This window comes from Hippoglossus stenolepis, chromosome 8 (assembly GCF_022539355.2).
Source record: "Hippoglossus stenolepis isolate QCI-W04-F060 chromosome 8, HSTE1.2, whole genome shotgun sequence".
NCBI lineage: Eukaryota > Metazoa > Chordata > Actinopteri > Pleuronectiformes > Pleuronectidae > Hippoglossus > Hippoglossus stenolepis.
Window position 1 is genome coordinate 2,640,972 of NC_061490.1, and position 20,798 is coordinate 2,661,769.

A 20,798-nucleotide genomic window follows, 5' to 3' on the forward strand; every position below is an offset into this window, starting at 1 on the left:
TGTCGGTCATCAGTCTTCAGTTTATTTAAAATCTGGTGAAAGTGAAGCACCCGGTTTCATCATGACAGAGGCACAACCTTTTAACACAACAGTGGTGTTCGCGGTCATGTTAGCATCACTGCATGTCCAACCCATAGCACAAAGGCTGACCACACAGCCAGACAGGGAGGAGAGAAAATGTATACTCTTGAAAGAAAAGCAGGGTCGTCCCAGTCACTCAAGGTGGCAAACAAATACAACACATAAGTAATTATCTTAAAAATACTTGTCTTGGGCGGGCCAGAAAAACCCTGACGTGCGCACTTCTTAGCTTCTAGTCAACCAGCTATAATAAAAATGTTCATCCTCCGTTCTTCTTCCTCACTACTGCTGCAACTCTCTGGGGTAATACTTTCATCATCCATAAGCCCTCATAGAAACACATATTAATGCCACACTGTAAGCAAACCTTCTATTTCAAACAAAACCACTGAAAAAAAAAAATTTGAAAATTATACATTTCAACAGAACTATGACTTTAATGGTACAGTCCAGCCTTTTAAAGGTTTTTTCGTGAAACCAATTATTATATTGGATGATTTATATCTGTTGGATTTCAGGCTCATCCTGCACCAGGCTTCTGTCAGGACTTTATCCTAGCTTAGCAAAAATGATCAGCGATGTTACTAGCATCAGTCCCCCACCAGCATTTTTTTCTTTTCGTTGATGGAGCTAAATTACCCCGATTTAGGCAAAACAAATACCATTCTTATTACTAAGTTAAGCAGGAGATACTTTGTTCTTTTTAGGCTACTTAGCTTAGTGCAGTACATAATGCTGTTCCTTGTACTAGGATAATTGTAGAACTTACTTCTGTCCTTTGTTAAAAGATAAGTGTAGGACATATTAAAGTTCTTTGTGCTAAGCTAATTGTAGGACATACTTCTGTTCTTTGTACTAAGCTAGGCTAAAGAAGTCCTCCCATCCTCTGTGCTAAACTAGGCCAGACCTGCTGAATGCATTGAGGTGAAATATCATTCCTCTCATTTGACTTTGGGTAAGAAAACAAAATGCTGTATTTCCCAAATAGTACATTACAGTTTTTTATATAAGGATAATGATTTTAAATAGCATTTTAATCACACAGGGATCAATATAAATAAATATTGTTTTGCATATTAATTAACATGGCTGATATACAACATATGGCATATAAAGTGGTCAAATACAGCAGTGATACTAATGACCATGTTTCTGTGTATTACTTTGGTTGAAGGGCATAAAAGCAAAGCACTTCACTACAATCTATACCACAGGGACACCACACCACATTCAAACTGGAGTATAAGGCACAAATATTGACCAAACGCATGTGCTTTAAAGAAAACTTCAAGTTTTTTTTTTCCAGAAAAAAGTAAAGAAATGCTTTTCAAGCACTTCAGCCACATTGCAACTGTGACTTTATATATTACAAAAATGAAATAATTGATTACAGGAATATATTTGTCATAATCATATAATTAATGCAACATTTAACACCCAATGAGCTGTGATCTTTCCTGTGTGTCATTCACTTCAGTGTTAATTATCATTTGTGTTGTGTTTGTTGGTCAAGATCAACGCCTACAGCAGGTAACCTCAAAGCTGAGTCAGTCTTGTGTTACTATTAAGATGTGCTGGTTTCTGGAATAAAATATATATTGAAAAAATTCAAACCAGATGAAATATATAACCCCTGAGTTTCAGGACAAATACTGAGATCACATTGGGCATTTACACTGTGTCACTTTGACTCTACTCAGCTTCATTCACAGAACCCCTCCATCAGTTTGGTGGTGAGCACAGAAAGTAAGTGGCTGTAATCAAACAGCTTAATGTGAATAGCAAGAGGAAAAACATGCAACATCACAAAAGCACTTTGGAACAGGTGCTGTTCAAACTTGAGCTTTGGAGACAAAACTCTCAACATCACAAAAACCCAGGACCTCCAGCTACCTTAAAATAAAATCCAGTCCAAAACAACTTAATGACCTGTATGGCTTAAGCATAATCAATTATCAATCACTCTAATTACAATTAACATTGGCCAGGCTGACTTAAAAACCTGACCTGAATTTTTGATTTACTTGAGCCGGATAAAGTGAATTATCTCATTAAAAACTGAAGAAACACATAATTTTAAATTAAGGGCAGATTTAAACAGAAGTCAACCCAACACAGGTTACATCTACAAATTTAAACCAACATGTCTCAAGTTCAGTTAAGCCTTTCATTTCTCATTACGTGATAATCCTGGTATTTTTAACCGGGTCCAATTTTTGTGTCTAAATGATTTATAGGGACAATCCATCTGGTTGTTTGTCAGTGTCAAAGTGCATCCATTCAAAGTGCTCGTTTTTTCAACAATACACTGGATTGAAAAGATCCATACAGAGATCGACCTTTCTGTTGAAGAGCAAGATCCTTTTTGTTTCACCAGTAACAAGCTCAGTTCAAAGGCACCAGACTACAATGACAAAACAGTCAGTTAACCTAACCGAACACATTTTGACCAGGATGACAATACTGCCAGTCATATAGGGAAAATATCTGTGCTCGACTAAATTACAGCTTTTCTCAAAGGAGTCTGGTGGTTTTGAACAAAGTGCTATAAAAGCCATTTAAACTCTTTAACAAGGTCTATCTCTGTAGGGATCCTTTCCACAAAGTTGTAATAACAATCTGAGCCTGGGGGCAAAGACAAGCACTTTTGGTGAACATACTATGAGGCACACTACTGCCGATGATTTCCTTGCATATGTTTTGCAGATACTATCGGGATCATGCTCATTATTGGACATATTCCAAACATTTTTGTCCCTAATAATCATTTAGACACAAATTGATGGCAAAATAGTGCCCTGCTTAAAAAATTCTGGAATTATCCTCAAACACCTACCATGCCAAAAAGCTCAATCAACACGATCAGATTTATATATAATTATTATATCCATCTGCAAAGTCCAAAAAATACATGTTTTTAAATCAGATACATCAGACATGTCTGGTTGACAGATTAGTCAATTAATCAATTGGCCAACTGAGAGTAATTTCATTTAAAACTTAAGGTGATTGACAAACACAAAACAAAATGTCAAACAGTCAATGGTTTCAGCTTCAGGAGATAATTAGCTGGTCTTCTCTGTTCATACCACTGTAAAGTTGTTCAAGTGTTACTTCTTACTACTTTTATTTGAAATGAGTCCCTCTGTCTGCTGTTGATTTGATGCCCTGGGTGCTTTTCTTTTGTCTGCATTTGTAGCACATGTAAATCAAAACTCATTTTGTTCCAGTTTAGTTTTTCAAGTTCTCACGTTTCTGGATGACAACATGTTGAAGGTGTATCTCAGGCATGTTACTGTTATTTCAGTTCGAGCATGAGATTAAGCAGTCAGTTTGCAGCAACACATACCCAGCGATATCTGCATCTAGGTTTGAGTTGGCACAATCCACACAGTAGAGTGTGTGAAATAAGGCTGCGTTCACTGCCTTTAACACCCCCGTTACCTGTGAGCACAACTGCATCAAGTAAGAATTCTTAAATCAAAATCAAAATGACTTAATGTTGACAGGTGCCGTCAGAGTGACCCTCATGCATTTAAAATAGCTTGTTTGCAGCACATTCTGACAAGGCACTGACCAAGGCCCTGATCTTTAAATGTGTAACCAGCGAACATGAGTATGTGGCTACCAAACACAGGTTTTGTTTTTCACAGTTTTCATTAAGGGTGAGTTTTACACTTTTTTTTGTCCAATTTTGTTGCACTCACACAATGTTCATGGGAGGATTTCTCACATTGTCAGATTGTTTGTGTGTCTTGCATCCAGTAGGAAGGCATATTTTACAGCTTTTCTCTTGGCAATACGTAAGTGGTGATTGATATTTTTGGAAGATGCAGAATCTTTCCTGATAATTTCAAGTGTCCAAAAATATTAACAACAAAAAAAAGTCTCACATTTTGTAATCCTTTAACTAGCAGTCTGTAGTTGTTAGCATCCAGCCAGTTGATCCAAAAACCTCCTCATCCAGTCTAACTGCTTTGTTTACTGACCACTAAAAGATCTCGTCTGTGGCACAGATCCAGGCAGGTTTTCCTCCAGTAACTGACTCACTCTGAGGCAGTGTTTGCTGATGAGCACCTCCCCGCTCTTACTTCCTCTGCTGGGGATCACTGAGTGAAACTCTTCTTGATGGCAACGTTGGGGAAGAGGCCACAGAGCTCCTGGACGACCCGCATGTCTATCTGGGAGCAGAAGGAGACGTCCAGGAGGAGAAGCCGAGGACACGACTGGAGTAGCTTCTTCAGCGAGGCGGCACTCACCAACCGTGTACCTGTCCGAGAGACAAGTCACAACAGGGAAACAAGCATAAGCAAAGAAATACAGGGCAAATAATGGAAGTAAATGTGCCCCCCGAAAAATATGTGCAAATTTCTTATTAGAATAAACCAGACATGGACAGCAACATTTTAAACACCAAGCAGATTAGTACAAATAAAAAAAATGTCAGCTCTTGATACCAATTACAATTTCTAGAAATTACAAATCATAAACTCAAAAAACTGTACTCGATCAACCCTGGCAGGGCCTTCCTCGGGTGAGGGTGTATAGTGGTTATGGACGAAACATCTGATCCTAGGGTCCACTACAAACAATGGGTCCTAAAATCTAGAAAACCTAAAGGCAGGAAGGCAAAACTCTTTACTAGGAGAATATACAGCGCAATAAAGAAAACTGTGAATACAATCCAAATATGTAAATGTACAAAGCCTGGTATCATGACATCAAGAGTTCATACCCACATGTGCCTGTATATTTACAGGGCTATGACCAAATATCACAGGAGAAACTTGGACATTAATATTCTAAACTCAAAACGTAATGAGGAAACATAAATCAAAAGGCAAAAACAATATTTATTTTCCATGAGCATGGACACATGTAGTGCAACCATGCAAAAATATGTCCATGATTCTTTGATGTCCCTTATTCATTCATGTGACGATCAATGGCCGAGAACAAGGCAACAGTGTTGGAGTGATTCCATTATACATTGATTCTGTGTTCAGAGGTTGCTGCTGTGAATCTGCTGTTCACTATGACACCACATCCCACATTGGAAATGCTCTGCTAAATGTGAAGTTTACTTGACAAACACATTAGCAGCTTTAGTTGCACGAGCTATTAACAAATCATTAATAAATAACAAATGTTTGTGAAGGGATTTCCACATATGTGTGAGATCAGTGTTTACCCAGTATGTCGAGATGCTGCAGTGAGGGGCAGCTGGCGGCCAGCTCCTCTATGTCTGAGTCGCAGACACTGCGGCTGGCGGTGAGGAAGAGTTTGCGCAAGCGTGGAAGGCTGCGGGCGAGATGCTGGAAACATCCAGTGCTGCTCTGCAGCGTGGGACACCATCCCAGGTCTAACTCCTCCAGCATCCTGAACAAACACACACCAATTCACATGGAATCAGATGTGATCTACAACCTTTTCAGTTGTCTGTCTGTCTGTCTGTCTGTCTGTCTGTCTGTCTGTCTGTCTGTCTGTCTGTCACCAAACATTGGAAGTGCAGTGTTGAATTTGGTGCAATTTGGGCACGTGATACGTTCAATATAAATAAACTGAATAAACAGTTTACCAGTGCTCTGTAACACCAGCGGCTGTGAATTATCAACATTATTGACATTGCAGTTTTTTTCTCAGCCCTTAAAGCCCTTCTTCAACTTGTGACTTGAAAACGAAACACCACATTTCTGTATTTTTGTAAATCGTCTATTTACCAACAAACCATTTATCAGTAAGACAATAAAGATGGGAAAGGCACTGAGGCATAATGAAATAACTCTAATGTAGTGATTTTCCAAACACAAGGTGATCACTGGGAATATCTGCTGTCCTAACTGGTCACTACATTATATTTACATGTTGTGGCGTAATATGCCATCTGTGTTATTGCTTTACAGCACACAGCAGCAGCCCGACACTGCAAAAGAATGAAAACCTGATTAAAAAAAAGAATTTTGACTATGTTTGTTCGCCTCTTCAATGAGAAGTATACGATAAACATTTTCAATGCATGGAACAAAACTGCACTGCCTACCTGCAGCCAGAGACGAGCTCGGCCAGGCCTCGATCTGTCAGGTTTCTGCAACGCCACAGGTCCAGTGAGCAGAGGGAGCGGCAGCGAGCAGCCAGCATGCTGGTCACAACGTCACAGTCCTCAATCTGCAGGAGAGACAGTCAGCTTTAAACATCCATTTTCAGGGGTGTCTGTCTGCCTGTTCGTAGCTTCACTGGGATTCTTTGGAGGAAGAAATGGGCCCTCAGAGTATTAAATACTTTTGAATGGATACTATGTTTGTCTAAGTGACAATGTCAAGAAGGAGAGAGATTCTGTGGAGTTTACTTCCAATACATTAGATACTATAAAATGTCTGTGTATTTCATGCAGTCACAGAATTCAGGGATCTGCCTTGAGGATGCCATGACTGAGGACTTATATAAAGTTGATGCTGAGGTCCGAGAAAATTATGCTGTTAGGGGGAATGAAGTAATGAGCGTGTCACTACTTTTCTAACTGCCTGTCTTGTGTGTTTTGAACAAACTTTTGAAATGCAGCAACAATAAAAAGCTGAGTAGATGTATCGGCTGGTTTGAAGCACATAACCTCCCTCTCAAGAGGGAACAAAGCTCCAACAGAGAACATCATCATCATCAAAAAAGGAAATGATATAGTCTTTCAAGAAGTGATTTGTGTTTGCGGGAATGTTATTGTTCTTTGGTGTCAGGTAATGTTGGCCATATTTCATCCTTTCATCCTAAGATGAAAGCAAAGAAATGCAATTTAGCAGCCAAACAGCCAGTGTGGGCACCTAACCCACAGAAATAACAGCATGCAAAACATTTACCGTGGTTAGCAGTGGACGGTTATTAAAACTTCAGCTGAAGGAGTTGCTGTCATTATGTATTTCCATTCCATTAATGACGACACTTTGGGTCTTAAGAAAAAAAGATTTGGATTTCCATTCATATTCTATGAGTTGCAACGATCTAATTTGCATCAAATATGAATCAATTGGATGGAAACTCAGCTAATGACAAGGTGTGTGGTCGAGTTATTGAGTCACTTTGTCAGTTAAAGACTGGCGGAGTGAATTAGTGAACAGAGTGCTTAAAACAAGCACTCTGTTATATAAAAGGGACTAGTCCTGATACCGATTCTGACACCTGGACTTTGCATTTTCGTCGATACAGAGTACCGATCAGATACAAGTGCATTTAAATAAAAACAGCGTTATGCTACGAACCCTGAAAGGAAATTATGATTGCTATCATTGTTGGCCTGGCTCAGGTTAAACCATTTGAAAAACAAATAAATACAGATAATGATGCTATAGAACTTATTTTATCGTCTAGTTTCACCATCATAACTAAAAAAGAACAAAAGTGAATTAATCTAGGAAGATACAACAATCACTATCTTTAAATAGCTTGAAAATTAAGTCTTTCATACGGTGCATGTCGCACAAATTAGTTTGTAATGTGCTGACAAGCAGTTTTTACAGGGGAAAAAATTTGACAGCTCTTTACTCCTGTTCCCAGGGACTGCTGGATGTAGCCTTGACAGATCAGAACAGATTTTTCCATCTTCTCACCTAACTCTCAACCAGAAAGCAAATACATGTATTTAACAAAATGCTATTAGTTTATGTGGAACCTCAAAGTAGCAAATTGCTAATTTGTTTATTCTACTAATAAAGTTTATTAGTAGAATAAACTAAAGGAACATCTAGTTTACATTCTCACCCTCACACAGCTCCCTAGGTTGAGGTGCCTCAGCTCTATGCAGAAAGTCAGGATGCTCAGAATAGATGTTTGCTGGAGATACAAGGAGAAACAAAGTCACAGGGTTAGAGACTTATGCTTTAAAAGTAGGTGTCATTCATTTAAACTGAAACAGAAGCAACATGTATTAGAATTAGACTACAGCAGGTAGCAATAATGGTCAAAACAGCTGGAAAAGATCAATAAATAACTGCTTTATTGGAGCAACATGATCAACAACAGAGTAAAGCACTGATATCTGATCTGAGTGTAATTCTATAAAAGGTATACATCCAAATAACAAGATGTGTTTAAATAATGATAACAGGTCCGATCATGCCATCCTAAGTCCTTCCAAAATGATTTCCTGTCTGCTGCCTGGCACACTCAGGTAATATTTGCTCTATGTGAGGGAATTTAATATTGCAAAACAGATTTTTTTTAACTGCTCCTCACAAAGTCAGCATAGCAAGGACAGAGGTCTCTCCAGGGGAGCTGCAGCTAGAAGGGAGATATGGGAATTCAAAACTGCACCAGCCAACACATGAACCTCAGTGGCAGGAGAAAGTGTCAGACATGAAAGGAAAAGCCTCTTGTGTGTGCGTTTGGTGTGCGTACTCAGACTCGTCACTGGCATCTTTATAAACGCCTCTCTGCGGCGAGCTAGCCATTTAATTAGAACAGTGACAGGGTAATGACAGCTGAGATGTCGGGGCTTAAAACAGACACACAGCTCGCTCTGTCTGCCTGCGTACAAACAACTTGCAGCATGTTGCCTGGCTCCGCCGCAGAAACTCGACACTGCCTCGTGCTGCTCTAAAAGACAGAAAACACTGGAGATACGCTGAGGTGTAACACCAACACACAAGACAGCGGTTTTACCCGTCAGACAGGCTTGAACCTGCACATATGTAGTATGTGTGTTTAAGACCCCCTGAGCTCAGAGTTGTTCATGTTCACCCACTACATCAAAGAATTAACTGATTCCATCACAAAGCATATATCATCAAATAAGCAGATAGTGGAAATAGATATTAGCCCTCCACCCTGACAGGGCTTTCTAACGTTTTCATTCAAATTAAGATAAAAGTGTATGTATTTTTATGTATGAAGCTATTCATCATGAACTGAACAAACTGCAGCCAATGGCTTTTATCAAATGAAAGTTTTGTGAAAGAGTTTTACCTCTTTTTTGAAACTATCAAAATGACACTGACAATGTAAGCATGGAAAATTGTGACTTGGGGTGTTTGTTAATTTATGCAAGAGTCACGTAGAAAGTAGTGGTGTAGGAAGTAGCTACTCAAACATGCTACTTAAGTAAAAGTACAAATAAAGACAAAAATTACTCAAATGTACCACATTAACGTTTCCACTTAAGTAAAAATAAGTACTTCCTTTTAAATATACTCAAAGTATTAAAAGTAAAAGTACTTGTTGAGTCTACCCTATTCCCTAATGCAACAATCAACTGTGCCAACTGTAAAACAATTTTGATAAAAAATTGTTCAGTCTCTGTCATACTAATAAAGAATGCTGCATATAATGCTACTGAAAACATTTCATTGTCATATTAATCAATGGCTGAGTCTCAGTCGTGGTCTCTTTTGAATCCATTTAAGGTGTTTCTTCATCAGTGATGCTGCTGCTGCAGGAGGAGGTGGGGTCTAATGTTACATGCCTGTTCTGATTGGATCAGTGGACCAAATCCCCTCTCATTATTGATTACTTTTAAAAACACAAAAAACAATCTGAACATCTGGTAACGCAATACTTTGTAAAAATTAGTAGAGTAGAAAGCACAGATATTGGCCGATATATGTAGTGGAGTATAAGTGAAATCTACTAACCACTTAAGTAAAGATACATGAAAAAATGTAATTAAGTACAGTAAAAAACTAAATGGACTTCTTTACATCCCTGGTGTAAAGAATGGTGAGCTTGATGATGACCCATTCTTAAAATCACAAGGCTAAAGACCCCAAGCAGTCTTGGCTTCTTCTTGTCTTCTTTTCACAGATCAGACATGCTGTATTTTTTGCACCAGATATCATGCATGCTATTGAAAAATTTGGAAGGAAGGAAGCTGTTGGTAAAGCAGACCACTGCCATCTGCTGCCTTGTAATTTGGCATAGAAATATACAAATGAATCTGATCTTTGGTAAAGAGTTGAGGTAACTCTGTTTTCTTATGGTCTTGGTGACCAGCTGAAATCTGATTTGCATCTGTGTAAGAAGATTTGTGCAAATGAATGTACAGACAGCTGAATGACGTCGCTGTGGAAATATCTCACCCAGCTAACAAGTGCTGCTATATTTTCCTCGATAAACTACACCTATTAAAGTCGTTACATTTTTAGGGCCAGTTTTGATAAAACGCAAGAGGGGGAAGAACCATTTAAACAAAGTTGTGCATGACTGGACCACTGGACAGGAACAAGAGCACATTAGGAAGCCCATGAAACATTATAGACCTCTAGTTTAACCTAACAAAGTATTAGAATTGTCCAAAACACATTGTACTTTGTCAATTAAAAGAGCTAGTAGTGTTTCCCTATTGCTGAAACAAGCTCAAAAGTATATTCTCCTATATCATTGTTAATTGATTTATTCATTTCTATTATATTGGCTGATTTTACTTCTTCAGACTCAGACACTCTGCTGTAACTTCTGTGTGCGTTATCCTTGATAAGAATTAATATTGGCAAAAAATAGAGGCATATGAGGTACTTCTTTAAAGTAACTCCACAACATGTATATCTCTATATTACAAACAGCCAGGGCAACCAGTTAAGAAAAAAAGATATCAGTGGTCCTGCAGAAACTGAACAGAACAGATTATGTCTGCAGTTGAAAATGTGATTTTGATTGAGCCTACCTCTATTTTGGTCCGATAGAGCACCAGCCGGCGGAGGCGGGTTAGTTTAGAGATGTGAGTGAAGGCCTGCGAGTGCAGGCGGTCACAGGAGGCCAGGTTGAGCTCTTGCAGCTCTGGACAAGTCTGAGAGATGACCTCCAAACAGGCCTCATTCAGAAAATGGCAGCACGACAGCTCTAGACAGACCAAGCTCACACCACACGCCTTCATAAAACTGAGGAGGAAGATGTGGGGATAGAAAAGGAAACAAGATTAGTCCCATTTCAAGTACCTAGTCCTCCTCCCCCTTATTTCTAATAGTATTGCTAACATCTTTTTTCAGGATCTCTTCTTTTATTTTTTGGGGATTACTGAAAAAAATGTATACTTAGTATGTCCCTCAGTCAAAACTATGCATATGCTTATTCTTTTGCTAGTTTTGCAAGGTCATCTCCATTTTCTAGCACTTATGGGCCACTGACAGTCTGACCTGCTGAAGCCGGTCAGGGTGAGAGCGGTGCGGTTGCCAGTCCAGGACAGGTTGAGCCTCTGGAGGAGGGTGCAGCGGCTCTGCAGGTGTCCCAGGGAAGCGTCACTCAGCCGGGCCCAGTAGGGCTGAAGACTCAGTTGGGTGTACTGCAGCGGGTCACAGCAGTGCTGGTGCAGCAGCTTACAGCTCTGGGCCAGACGGCAGAGGTCTGGCAGGGCCAGGTGGCTCAGTATCAGCTGAATGAGCTGTGGACGGAAGACAAGGAGAGGGGTTAGAAGAGGAGAGGAGATAGGAAAGGGTAAGTTTTGAGAGGGGGGGCAACAAAAAGACAAAAGGTGTGACTGGAAAACAAGTTTTGCAAAAAACAAAGCATATAACAGAAAACTCAAGAGAACTAGGACCTTGTAGAGAACAGAAAACAACAGAGCAGAGTAGAGAATGTTAATTGTGTCCCTCCTACAGGCAGATCCAAATAGTGGTTATCTGGGACACAAAGCCCTGATTGCAGGATCAGTGGCGAGGTGAGCGGGCTTGTTTTACACTTTGTTCATGTACCTCTCAAAGTGTGTGTCTGTGTGCGGGGGGGTGTGTGTGTTGCAGTTGATTAACAATACAGTGTTCAAGCGGGTATCAGCCGACAGATAATAGCTATATTGTGTTTCTGAGACAAACCCACAACGGTTGTGAAGACTGCTGTTAATGTCAGCGGTTTGGAGAAGAGATAAGAGAACGAAAATCAAGAGCACTGCCGGTGTTTTGAAGCTCGCCTCAGACGACATGATGTGTCAGTATGGCATGAAAATGACTCTGTGTCCGTGAGTGCAAACAAGATCAAGTGTCAGTTCAGGCCCAGGCCACAATGTGCATTTGTTTTTGTGGAATACTGTTTAATGGAGTGTGTACAAACACAGGGTACATATAAAGTATATTGAAGTACATACTGCAAATTATTATTGCATTGTTATTATAAATTAAGATCATAATCTATTGATTAAAATCTAAGACTCGTAGAATCTTAGCTACTCAGCACAGTAAAAAGTTGTACAATTCAGTGTGTGCTTTTTATTTTCCTTAATTAATTTTAGCCAATGATTCCTATGTTTGTATGTATGTTTTTGTATCAATCGGTTCACTGTGCTTTAGTACTGTACTGACGTTTTGTGTCTGTGTGTGTGTGTGTGTACTTCTTCCCCACTATATAATTGAAACTTTTTTAATTCATTTCTACTACTACAAAATATTATTAAGATTCATTGAATCAGATTTGGTGTTCAATACAAGCATTCCCGTATTCATCCTTTTTGTTAATTTAGAGTCAGAAAATCCATATGCATGAGTTCCAGTTCGGATTTTTCTTCACTGAAAACATCACATTTCTACACAGTCAGAGTCACAACGGGGATCCAGGTAATAGCTTAGTTATTAAATTCTCCCACATTGCAGAGTGTCTCTCCAGCCAGACAGGAGAGCATGGGAGGTGCACTGAACAGCCTCGTGCTGCCCTACGTTTCTATCACCGTCTCCACTTCCATCACAGTCAGTCTTATGGTTTCTGCCATTTTTTAGACAAGAGTCAGTAGTAAAACTTCAGCTCTGTGCACTATGAGGCAGCTAAAATAAAGTGTGTACTGTGGACTCAGGGTCTCCTCATCTACCAACTGACTTTCAGGGAGCAGCTCTGAATAATATCTTAGCATAAATATCAAAGAGGCTTTCTTTCATGACAATATCCACTTGCATGTACATACAGATATTTTAAAACAAGTGCCAACTGCTAAAAAAGTTCAAAATGTAAGGCTGTGAAGGTGTTAGTCAACAGACGACTCTTCCACAACAGTTCTAATAATCAATTAATAGTTTCAGTCGGTAAATTAAACAATCAGGTTCAGAGTTTCAAATGACTTTCCTACTTGCCAAAAAACAGAAAAACTTGAATCTAGAATGGCCTACAGAGAGTGCATATCTCCGCCATGGCCCAACAGTAACCTTAAATTCTAGCCAAACAAAATTGCACGTACTCATTGATATATCAACAGCAGACTGATATCCTATCAGTCCTCTATCAATTTCCAAGGTTTCCAAGAGAATGATGCATGGATCTTGATGAAAGATTATGATTTTATGATCTGCATTGTTTTGAGCTATTAAAACAATGCAGCTTTATTAAATTTAAGGGGACTGTTGGGCCTTGAACGAGGTGTACGCTCTACAGAGTGACATTATAGTTCTGCTGTTTAATTACCTCATAGGGCAGCTTGTCAAAGTAGCCATTTCCTGTCCTCTGGTGCTTGATGTCACCTCCCTGTCTGAAAGGAACGCCCATGTCAGACAGCTCATCCTCGCTGTCACTCAGGTCACTGATGTCGATCATGGGCATCTTATACAGGGCCAGCATGGGCCTCTCTTTTACCCCGCGGAGAATAACAGCATCCAGCTCGGTGTAGTAATCCAGCAGAGAACTGTTGACCTCCAGACGCAGCAGGTTGGTGGGGAAGTTGATATGTTTGATGTTGGGGGAAAACTGGCGTGCCTGAGATGTCAGCACCTTGGTGGGCCCTCCTGACCAAAGCACCTCCCACCTGAACAAGAGAAAGTTTAAATGGCAGTTGCCCCATAAAGCTACACCATTCTTTGAGATTTCCAACTGGGGCCAAAATCTTAGAAGGAGATTGGTGCTGATTTGTGAGCACCAATCTACCTATAGTACAGCACACTTTGCCATTAAACCTACAGTCATTCTTTATAGATTAATGGATGTGCAATGGGAGCTTGCTACAGCCCTTCTTATGCAGGTTTATACCTGGGTAAATGGGAGGAAGACTTTGTATTTAACCACAAAATAAATGGTTTTCTAAAGAACAATATCTTGTGGGGACGGTACATTGATGATGTCTGTTTGTTTTGGTCTGGGTCTGAAGCAGAACTTCTGGATTTTTCATGCATTTTTTAATAGTAGTAACCTCAACATAAAGTTGTCTCTAGATTACAGCAAGGAGAAGATACAATTCTTAGATCTAACTATTTTCAAAGACAATCAAGGGACCTTGCATAAATCAATATTAAGGAAACCTACTGACAGAAATTCCGCTCTATATGCCAACAGTTTCCATCCAAAGTGGCTTCAAGAAAATCTGCCTTTTGGCCAGTTTCAACAAATACGCAAGGAAAATGAGTTTGAAGCCAAATTAAAAGAAATGGTGTCATGTGGTGTCATCCAGGAACGGGAATACAGTAACTCTATGCTGCGGAAAGCATGCACTAGGGCCAAACATCTAGACAGACAAACTTTACTACAAAAAACTGCCTCCAAAGTGAGAAAAGATAGAATGTTTTTTGTCACAAAATACAGTACAGAAGCAGAACATATTAAACTGATCACAAACAAAAATTGGGGTATCATTAAAAGTGATGAAACATTACGCCAGAGCTTCCCGAACCACCATTGATCAGTTTCAGGAGATTCCAAACAATAGAGGAAGAACTGGTACACAGCCATCTTCAACCTAACACCCAACATGAATGCTAGGGTCCAAAACCTAAGGGGTCCTACAAATGTAACCACCGCACAAGTTTTAAGCACACTAAGACACGTATGGACTTTACAACTCAAAGGTAGTTGCAAAGTTTCTTCATCAGGAGAACAAAAAGACTAGCAGAACAAAAATATGGCATCCACACAGGTAATGTCAACTCTCCCATGGCTTGACATTTTCTGGACTTCCTTAACAGTTATCCATCCACACTACAAACCTTTGGCATTGACCACATCCCTGTTTCCTTTCGAAAAAGTGAGGGACAGAGTAAACTGTGAACCGTGAACCAACGGGAAGATCTTTGGACCCATGAATCACAGGATTCAAAATACCCAGGCTTAAATGTGGATCTAGATTTGATTGTTTTTGTAAAAAACATTTGTTAACTTGTATTTTGTTATTTGTCTGTTCGCGTGTTTTATATTGTTCTTTGATACATTTTTTGTCATTGTTTACAAGTTTTATATTGTTCTTTGATTAGTTTGTGATTAATATGTTGAGCTAAACAGCACCATCTGCTGGAGGTTTTATGTGCCCACACCCTTTAGGCCACAACCCCATATCTGAGTGGCAGTTTTCCTATTGGCTTAATAGCACTACAAAAAGGAACCATAGAATCCAAGAACTTTATTATTGCAAATATCTTATTATGGGCTCAATAATGTATTTACATATAAATCAATTTATTTTATTAAGAAAGATAAGGCTGAAATACAACATATTAATCATGGATTACTCTCATTGTGTTGATTTTACCAATCAACGATTAAGATACTTTTTAATCTGGTTAATGACATGCAGGACTGGGGTTTGCTGATAGCCAGGTTCTCATTGGGTAAAAACATGATCAAGTTGGTTTCACATGAGTAAAATCTGTCTGTCCCCATTCCTGGTATTTACCCACAGCAGAGCACATGGTCTTCACAAGCTTCACAAGCTAATCCATAGTGGTCCATTTGAATTGCCCTCCAGGGACAAATAAAGTTGTATTGAATTTGAATTTATCAATACGATTTCAATTTTCTTCACTCAAGTGACTATGGGCTAAACAAATAAAATTTGATTGATTGGTTGAAGTTAACCTTTGAAGATTTTTGTATCACTGAAACAGAGGGTTAAGCTGATCGTAACAAAACTGCATTAACCATCAATATTTTTCCCTTAAACATCATTTATTCTTTATCTATGATGAGGTTGCTTGTCCTACAAAAGACCAAAAACCAATTTCACCCAGGGTCTATTCTAAATGCCCCCTCAGTAGTTTATTTGACTGGTCTGTTGGTGGTCTTGTTTTCATACCCGTTTAAATACATATTTAATCAAACTGTTAAACCTCTTGGTTTTAACTGATGGAAAAAGGAAACTCTGCTTGGATGCTGTAGAGATATGAAACTTGCTGCTTCTTTGTATAGGTAGTCCCCCATAAAATCTAAAGATGGTGAATGAAGACATAAGACCTGAAGTGGAGGCACTGCAGCAGGAAGTGAACGGAAAGCAAGCCATCATATTTAGTAGAGTCGGCAGATTTAAAATACAAAAATTGGATGCTTCAATATGTTTAGTTAATACTTTTTCCAGAGAAGCCAGAGAAGCATGCATCACTGATGAAGATATTTGATCTCAAAGAAAACATTGCCAAACACAGAAGAGACACATTGTCCACTCGAGGAGAAAAGATTCATCCAGAGTTTACTGAGCTGAACCTGCATGTCATCAGGGGCATTAATGTAAATACAGCACCCTGTGGTGTGCCATCAGCTGAGAATTTGTTCATAGGAAGATGTGTTCCCTCCTCAGGGCACAATCTGCAACATCTCAATGCAGCTTAATATGCCATTGTGCTGGTGGACCTCGGGTGCAGAAATAAAGTCTACTCTGGGCCTTTAATTAGTGTGATCAATCGTTGATTATTGCATGCCAATTAAATAATTGAAGTGATGGTGAAGTATTTATTTGTTTATTTTAAAAGGCCACAATGCTTCACAAAATACAGAAAAATAATCATTTAAGAAAATGCACTACTGCATAAACATGTCAGCCCTCTAACAAGCAAAAGTGTGCTCGTGAGTGGGTGTAGATTCTGTTATTGCCTCAAAACATATACAAATAAACCTGCATAAGTGAGTTCTGAGAAAAACCTTCACTAATTGGTGAATGAGGCCCAGTATTTTGTGAGCAAAGTGTTACAAAAACTAAAAATACATATATTACTGTATGTAATAAACCCCAATTAATGTCATATGAGATGAATGATATAATGTGTATCAGGCTGCAAGAACTGCTGGTGCTGCATGGTTTTCTTAAAAAGATTAATTCAATTAATATCTGACTGATGATGGTTTTCCACAACAGATGGCTGTTGTTACCTGACATCAGTAGGTGGATTCTGGGAGAAGGGGTTGTGAGAGCAGGCCAGGATCTGGACGATGGCTCCTGGGTAATATGTCTCAAGCACCTCCACTGCTGTAGGATAGACAGGCTCCTCAAAGCCAAGCTCAATATAATCCCGGCTGTAGAAGCCTTTAGGGGTGCGGCGGAAAGGTGGTGGAGCACTGGCACACTGTTCCCACCATGTCCCATATGCTCGGAATACAGCCGTCTGAGTGAAGTCCCCTGAGCTGGGGTACACGTTGGGTACCCCTGCCAAGTTCCACATGGTGTAGGACATGCTATTCTCACTGCCATAGTGAGAGCTGAAGTCAAGAACCTCCTTAGCATACTGCTCCACCTCCACACTGACCGGCAACACCGCTCGCTGCCCCGATTCCACGGCCCGTCGACTGGTCAGCGCCTCACCTCGAGTCCCACTCCTGGCGCGTCGCCGTAAACAGATATAGTAAAACATGCTCAAGAGGGTTAACATAGGTAGCTCTGGGGCTGGTGGAGGATGAGGGGAGAAACAGAGACTAGGGGGAGGAAGAGCCTCTGCCTGGTGGAAGCACACTGGTCTCAAGGGCTGGGGATGTACAAAGAGATGTCGAGAGGCCTCGCCACATACATGGCCTGTGGGTGAAGCAGAGAAAAAACATGGATAAGAGTGAGAACAATAAGACAGCAAGCAAGTATATAAACTTATGCTTTTCCATTTTACAAAAAATAAATAGTTATGTAGAAAGACTATATAAATATACATATTCAGCAATTTCAAAAATGGAAAACATTCAGGCTACATCCACACTTTTAGTTTTTAAATGGAGGGTAAATAAGAAGGTAAACTGCACTGATGAGAGATGACGCGTCCTGCAAACATGTATGATGTGCTGCCTTGGGTGTAACACGGTCTAGCTTAGCAAACACAACCTGACACAAACCTTTCTACAGTTCCCACAGCACCCCTGTCATCAAAAGGTAGACTGATGGGTGTGTCTATTAAAGACCATTCTTCATGCTAACAACATGCAGACAGCCAGTTAACATGACTGCATGTTTAACAGGTCCAACTTGAATGTCCAAAATGCATGCTAACACCCCAAATCATCAAAGCACCCTTTCCCCCCAGGCCTCAGTGACTAGGATCCTGCAGACAGGTATTCACACCATACCTGATGTCAGGCTCTTTAAGTGGCAAGACTGGCCTGCAGGATGCCAGGCACCTCAAGGTCTGGTGTCTGACACCCCACTGCCCTACATGTTTTGACTAGCACTTCATTTAGTGACAACCTGTGACTCAAACGTAATAAATGAAGAATCAAATTTATTGTTTTAACATTGGCTCCCAGTTTGTTTTAAGATTGATTTTAAAATCTTGGCGACTACTTTTAAGGCTCTTTGTGGTCTGGCCACAAGTTATATCTCAGATCTTTTAATTCCTCCATTACCTCTGTGCTGCTTGTGATCTGCCATCACTTCCAAAATATTGGCCGAAAATTAGGGGGGAGCATTTGCATCAGGCCCCGAGGATCTGGAATGAATTGCCTGATGAAATAAAGCTGTCTGAGATGGTGTCTTCTGTTAAATTTCAGCTAAAAACTTTTTCAGAAGACATATTCCTGAATTTACTTGGGGTGCCAGGTTATTTAAGTCTACAATATCAAATATTATTGTTGCCATAACTATTTATGTAAATCCTTCTGTAATTCAACCATTTGTTTTCTGTTGTGCAGCACTTTGTTCTTTGCGTTGACAAGTGATTTATAAATAAATGTATCACTATTATAATAAAAGAAGAGTCGAACCAGACATATTCTTAACAGGACTAACACCACCGCTACCAATCAGCCATTGATGACAGTTGGCTTTAGCGTCAGTGTTTTTAAAAGAACTGACGTGTGGCACAAGCTTTGAGGTTGTTTGTACAGGAAACGAAGTCACCCGGGGCCAGTCGGTCGTACGTTGGCTTCGCTTTATCAATGCTACAGAGGAATGGCTTCGCTCTTGAGCATCAGCTAACATGTCATCTCTTGTCTCGTTTGCTCCGATTGCTGATCTACCAGCGAACTTTCTGAAGACCCCGGTTCAATAACAGTACCAACACGACTTAACAAGCGGAGTGACACAAGCAAGAGAGGTGCGGCTGCTACCTTCCCCCAGCGTATGTTGCTGGTGTTTACGCTAAATAGCTAGTGTTAGCCAGCGTTAGCTAGCTGGTCCACAGACAGCTGAGCTGTCAAAACATGGCTGTTAGCCTCCATAGGTCGTTAAGCAATAGTTAGCAGCCAAAGAAGACGGGACATACGTCAGATTTACGGTCAATGAGGATCGATATATCCATTCGTGAAGAGCAATTGCTTTTCTTCCCGTTTCAGGATATCATGTTTTTCACCAGACCTCACTCCTGTCCTGTCCTGCCTTTTACCTTGTGATGCCTTCATGGACAGTCCGACAGCTCTAAACCCACTGCGCGTACTGGTCAGGAAAAGGCGACACATTCAAAATTCCCTATTAAACTTTATATCCCCGCTGCTGTAATAAACGGTGGATATATTTTGGTTTGCCAAACCACTACGGAAAAAGACAAACAGTTTCATGTCGTCTTTGAAAAGATTTCCTCCAAAATTGGTATCTGAATAAGAATGTATTGGGAGGTCACATTTTTGCAAAGAGTTACGTAGGAACTTTAAAAGCACCATCAGTTCCGTACAACAAATGATCAACATCCGGTCGGCGACTGTCCAGAAGGGTCCAGAAACAATCCCAGGGACTCCATCATGCGTGTCCCTTGGAATCATTTGACGTTGCCTAATTTCTTTACACTTCTAAAGATCTAGACACGGATTAAAACTATTTTCACCATGTCAACACATAATACCCGTATCATTTTGAGGGACTCCTAATGTGCCTGTTCTAAACCTGCCTGTTTGGAATGGACTGTTATCTTGGTCTGTGTTAAGAATTAAGAAGTCCTTAATTAATACTCTTGACTTGTCTTCAGAATTATTTCTTGTCATTCGTGAGTCCTCCTTAAACAGTTCTACAATATACTGTCACTTTCTATTGTTTGTGTGCAGAGCTTTTTATAAACAGTCTATGGTGCAGAGTGACATTAGAAACCTTTGTGTTCATCCTACCTGGTTAATCTGCGAAAAATATTTTATAGTCAATGTTTTTCATGAAATTAAACTTTATTGCTTTATTATTGTTTACGTGTGTGGTTTATATATAAGTTTGAATGATGTCCGGAACTGCTGTTATTGTTTTATTTAATTACATGTCGGCGGTTTTAGAGGTCTGTTAAGCGACTGACACAATCTTCAGACCCTAGTATACATTTTTTCTAAATAAAAGCTCTATTCAAAAGCTCAGCTCAGTATTTAAAGCACTGCACTACAGCAAGAAATCGAACGTTGTGCTTTTACTTTGAAGATAATTTTTCAAACAGGAAGTGATAGTGTGAATGTTGCTGCCATGATGGAGGGCAGCGACTGTGCTGTGACTGTATGCTGAAATAAAAATATTTTTAAAATGATCAAGATGATCTGGCGGCAATTTTGACCTGGAGTATGACCCAGTTGCTGACCACTGCTGAAGTTTATCAGAGAACGTAGAGGAAGACATGTTTAACTAGGTCCACAGACTGACTGTTAGAACGCTAACGTTAAAAATGTCCATCACCTCTAAATGTATTTATGTATGT

General features: G+C 39.8%; 1 protein-coding gene across 2 annotated transcripts; it reads right to left on the minus strand.

The window, feature by feature from the left end:
- Positions 1 to 19,593, minus strand: fbxl4 (F-box and leucine-rich repeat protein 4). 2 transcript variants are annotated; one of them, XM_035163415.2, is made up of 9 exons: positions 19,521 to 19,593; positions 17,092 to 17,728; positions 13,435 to 13,771; positions 11,193 to 11,437; positions 10,724 to 10,937; positions 7,828 to 7,899; positions 6,122 to 6,246; positions 5,273 to 5,460; positions 1 to 4,351 (listed from the first exon to the last, which is right to left on the minus strand). In XM_035163415.2, the coding sequence occupies exons 1-9, from the start codon at positions 19,591 to 19,593 to the stop codon at positions 4,188 to 4,190; spliced, it is 2,055 nt and encodes a 684-aa protein (XP_035019306.1). In that variant the 3' UTR covers positions 1 to 4,187. The 2 variants fall into 2 exon arrangements, with proteins under 2 accessions (XP_035019306.1, XP_035019307.1); XM_035163416.2 differs by having other exon boundaries at positions 19,401 to 19,557.
- Positions 19,594 to 20,798: the final 1,205 nt, after the last annotated feature.